General features: G+C 47.0%; 1 protein-coding gene across 1 annotated transcript in view; it reads right to left on the bottom strand.

Moving 5' to 3' along the window:
- Map3k19 (mitogen-activated protein kinase kinase kinase 19) overlaps positions 1-2726 on the bottom strand; it is a 39521-nt gene continuing 36795 nt past the window's right edge. Inside the window, exons 13-14 of the mRNA XM_005348297.2 lie at positions 1549-2246; positions 1-403 (exon numbers count right to left, since the gene is read on the bottom strand). Of these exons, the coding sequence (XP_005348354.2) occupies positions 337-403; positions 1549-2246 (765 nt within the window). The 3' untranslated portion in view covers positions 1-336. The remainder of the gene's footprint in view (positions 404-1548; positions 2247-2726) is intronic.

The raw sequence follows: 2726 nt of genomic DNA, 5'->3' as shown, positions 1-2726 counted from the left end.
AGTCAGGGCTACAGAGTGAGACCCTGTTCAAAAAAAATTAAAAGAAATATGTAAAGCAATAAAGACAGTTCTTGGGCAATCAAAATTGTAAACACTGGAATGTGGTTTTGGTGGGTTTTTAAAAATTATTATTATGAAATTCTTCTCTTGCACATAGACAGTCATGCCTGACATTTAAGGTCAGTTTGTAATTAAAACTTGCCATTGATGCTGCAGGGTCTGGTTAGATTGGGCTAGGATGAATTTATCATAGGAAAATACATCCCTTAACCATCATTCCCCACAGCAGAGCCAGGAGTGGGGGCGGGGAGTCCAGACTGGGAAGTTGGTGCATGCTCACTGGCTTCTCTTCAGGAAGGAGTGCATCAAGAGCTGGAGAGCAGAAGGTCTCTCGTGCTGGTCCCTAAGAGGGAGAAAAGACGTTAGAAGCGGCACACAGTAACATGACCACTACCACGATCTGCATGAGTCTGATGCAATTATAAAGACGGAGGCACAGGGACTGAGAGGTGGTTCCGTTCAGTGATTACCAGCTCTTGTTGCTCTTGCAAAGGCCGCTAGTTCATTTCCTGGTACCCATGTTGGGTGGCTCACAACTACCTGTAACTCCAACACCAGGAGATCTGGTGCCCTCTTCCGGTAGTCTCCCCAGGCATCCACACATGCTGTAGACACCCCCACACACATTAGTTAATCAACTTAAAATAAAGATGGAGGCACAACTGCTCATCCAAGGGACCCGCTCAAGCTTCAACTCCAACTTAACTGAGATTAACTGTAATCTCAGGCAAGTGACACACACTCCGCTCCCCTGTAAAGTGAGGATTAACAGCAATACCTACAGACCGGGGCTGTGCTAGTGGAGGAAGTGCTTCTCTAGCATATACAAGGTCCTAAGGACTGTGCAGACTGGACCTGGTTGTGCTCACCCATGATTCAGTACTTAGGTGGAAGCAAAAAGATCAGAGAGTCAAGGCTATCCTTGGCTAAGCATGGACTTATGGAGCTTGAAAGCATCCTGGGCTACGTGAGACCTTGTCTCAAGTTTTTTAAAAAAAGTTAAACCTAACTTGTTCAAAGAATTAAATAAATATCTAACTTTAAAAAATAATTCACTGGGCAGTGGTGGTGGCGCACACCTTTAATTCCAGCACTGGGGAGGCATCTCTGTGAGTTCAAGGCCAGCCTGGTCTACAAAGTGAGTTCCAGAGAATCCCTGTCTCAAGAAAAAGCAAACAAACCAAAAGAATTCATAGTCTGAAAGACCTTTATAAGTAGGTGGTTATACTGTTTGGGTGTGTCTGTTTGTTGAGACAGGCTTTCACTCTCTCATGCTGGCCTTGAACTTCTGATCCTTACACGTCCACCTCGTGAGTGCTGATTCTACAGGTGTCCAGCATGCCCAGTGTATGCCGGTGCTGGGGATTGAACCGCATGCTAGACAAGCACTCTGCCAACTCATTGCCAGCCGCTGAAACAGAACTTTGAATAGGCCACACACGTCATGAAGGGAATAGTTGCTTCTTCTCCCTTCTTTGACTTTCTTACCTGGTCAGGCACAAGCGCACAAAGTCTGCAGCAGCTTCTGAGAACCGGTCGGGGAGAGGAGGCATTAGGCCTCTGTGGGCTCCAATGTAAAACATGGCTGCCATCCTATCCATGGAAGCCAGAGGAGGCTTCCCGGTGGCCATTTCAAACACGGTGCAGCCGATGCTCCATATGTCTGATTTCCTTCCGTAGCCAGACTCATTGATGACCTCAGGGGCCATCCAGTATGGCGTCCCGCGCATGGACTTCAGCATGTCACTGTGAGTGCCATTTAAGCCTGCCCAGGCCAAACGCTTGGCACAGCCGAAGTCAATCAGCTTTATTGTTCCCGTTGGCATGAGCATGACGTTGTTTCCCTTGATGTCTCGATGGACCACACAGTTCTCATGGAGGTAAGCAACACCTTGCAGGATCTGCCTTGTGTATTTACAGAACACCATCTCAGGCAGGGGCCCGAAGCGGTGTATAATACTAGAGATGGAGCCACCGGGGACAAATTCCATGAAGATGCTCACTGTGTTCTCCTCCAAGCATGTCCCTAGGTAAGCCACTATGTTTACATGCTTCAGAGCCTTCAGCAGATCCACCTCCTCCTGCAGTTTCCGGTACTCTTTCTCAGTGGCCAGTTTATCCGAAGTATCCAGGGCCACCTGCTTTACAGCGATCAGCTGCCCTAGGCTGGTAAGCCCGCAGTAAACCTACAAACAAGCCAGGATGTATTACCAACTTCGTGACAGTGCAATGTGTTCAAAGCTGCCTTTTCCCTCACTTCCCAAGCTGATTTTGTGCTCTAATCAATCCATCCCCGACTTGAGTGATACATAGTTAAGCAAACTCTGCATTCGAGATGGTGGTGAGCAAGCGTGATGGACAGGTGGCACACTGATTAATAATCATCCCCAGCCATGTAGTTTTAGATGAGTTTCTATGATTTTTTTTTTGCTTGCTTGTCTTGCTTTGGATATCTTGACACATGCTTTTATCTCACCACGTGGGAGGCAGAGACAGGGAGATCTCAGTCAGTTCAAGGAAAACCTAGTCTACAGAGTTGCAGGTCAGCCAGGTCTACATAGTAAGACCCTGTCTAGAAAAGATTGTCTTTTTATTTTTATTCATGTAATTATGTGTGTATCTCTCTCTCTCTCTCTCTCTCTCTCTCTCTCTCTCTCTCTCTCTCT

The sequence above is a fragment of the Microtus ochrogaster genome, chromosome 6, assembly GCF_000317375.1.
Source record: "Microtus ochrogaster isolate Prairie Vole_2 chromosome 6, MicOch1.0, whole genome shotgun sequence".
NCBI lineage: Eukaryota > Metazoa > Chordata > Mammalia > Rodentia > Cricetidae > Microtus > Microtus ochrogaster.
The sequence above is the reverse complement of the archived record's forward strand: the minus strand, read 5'-3'. Positions and strand labels throughout refer to the sequence as shown.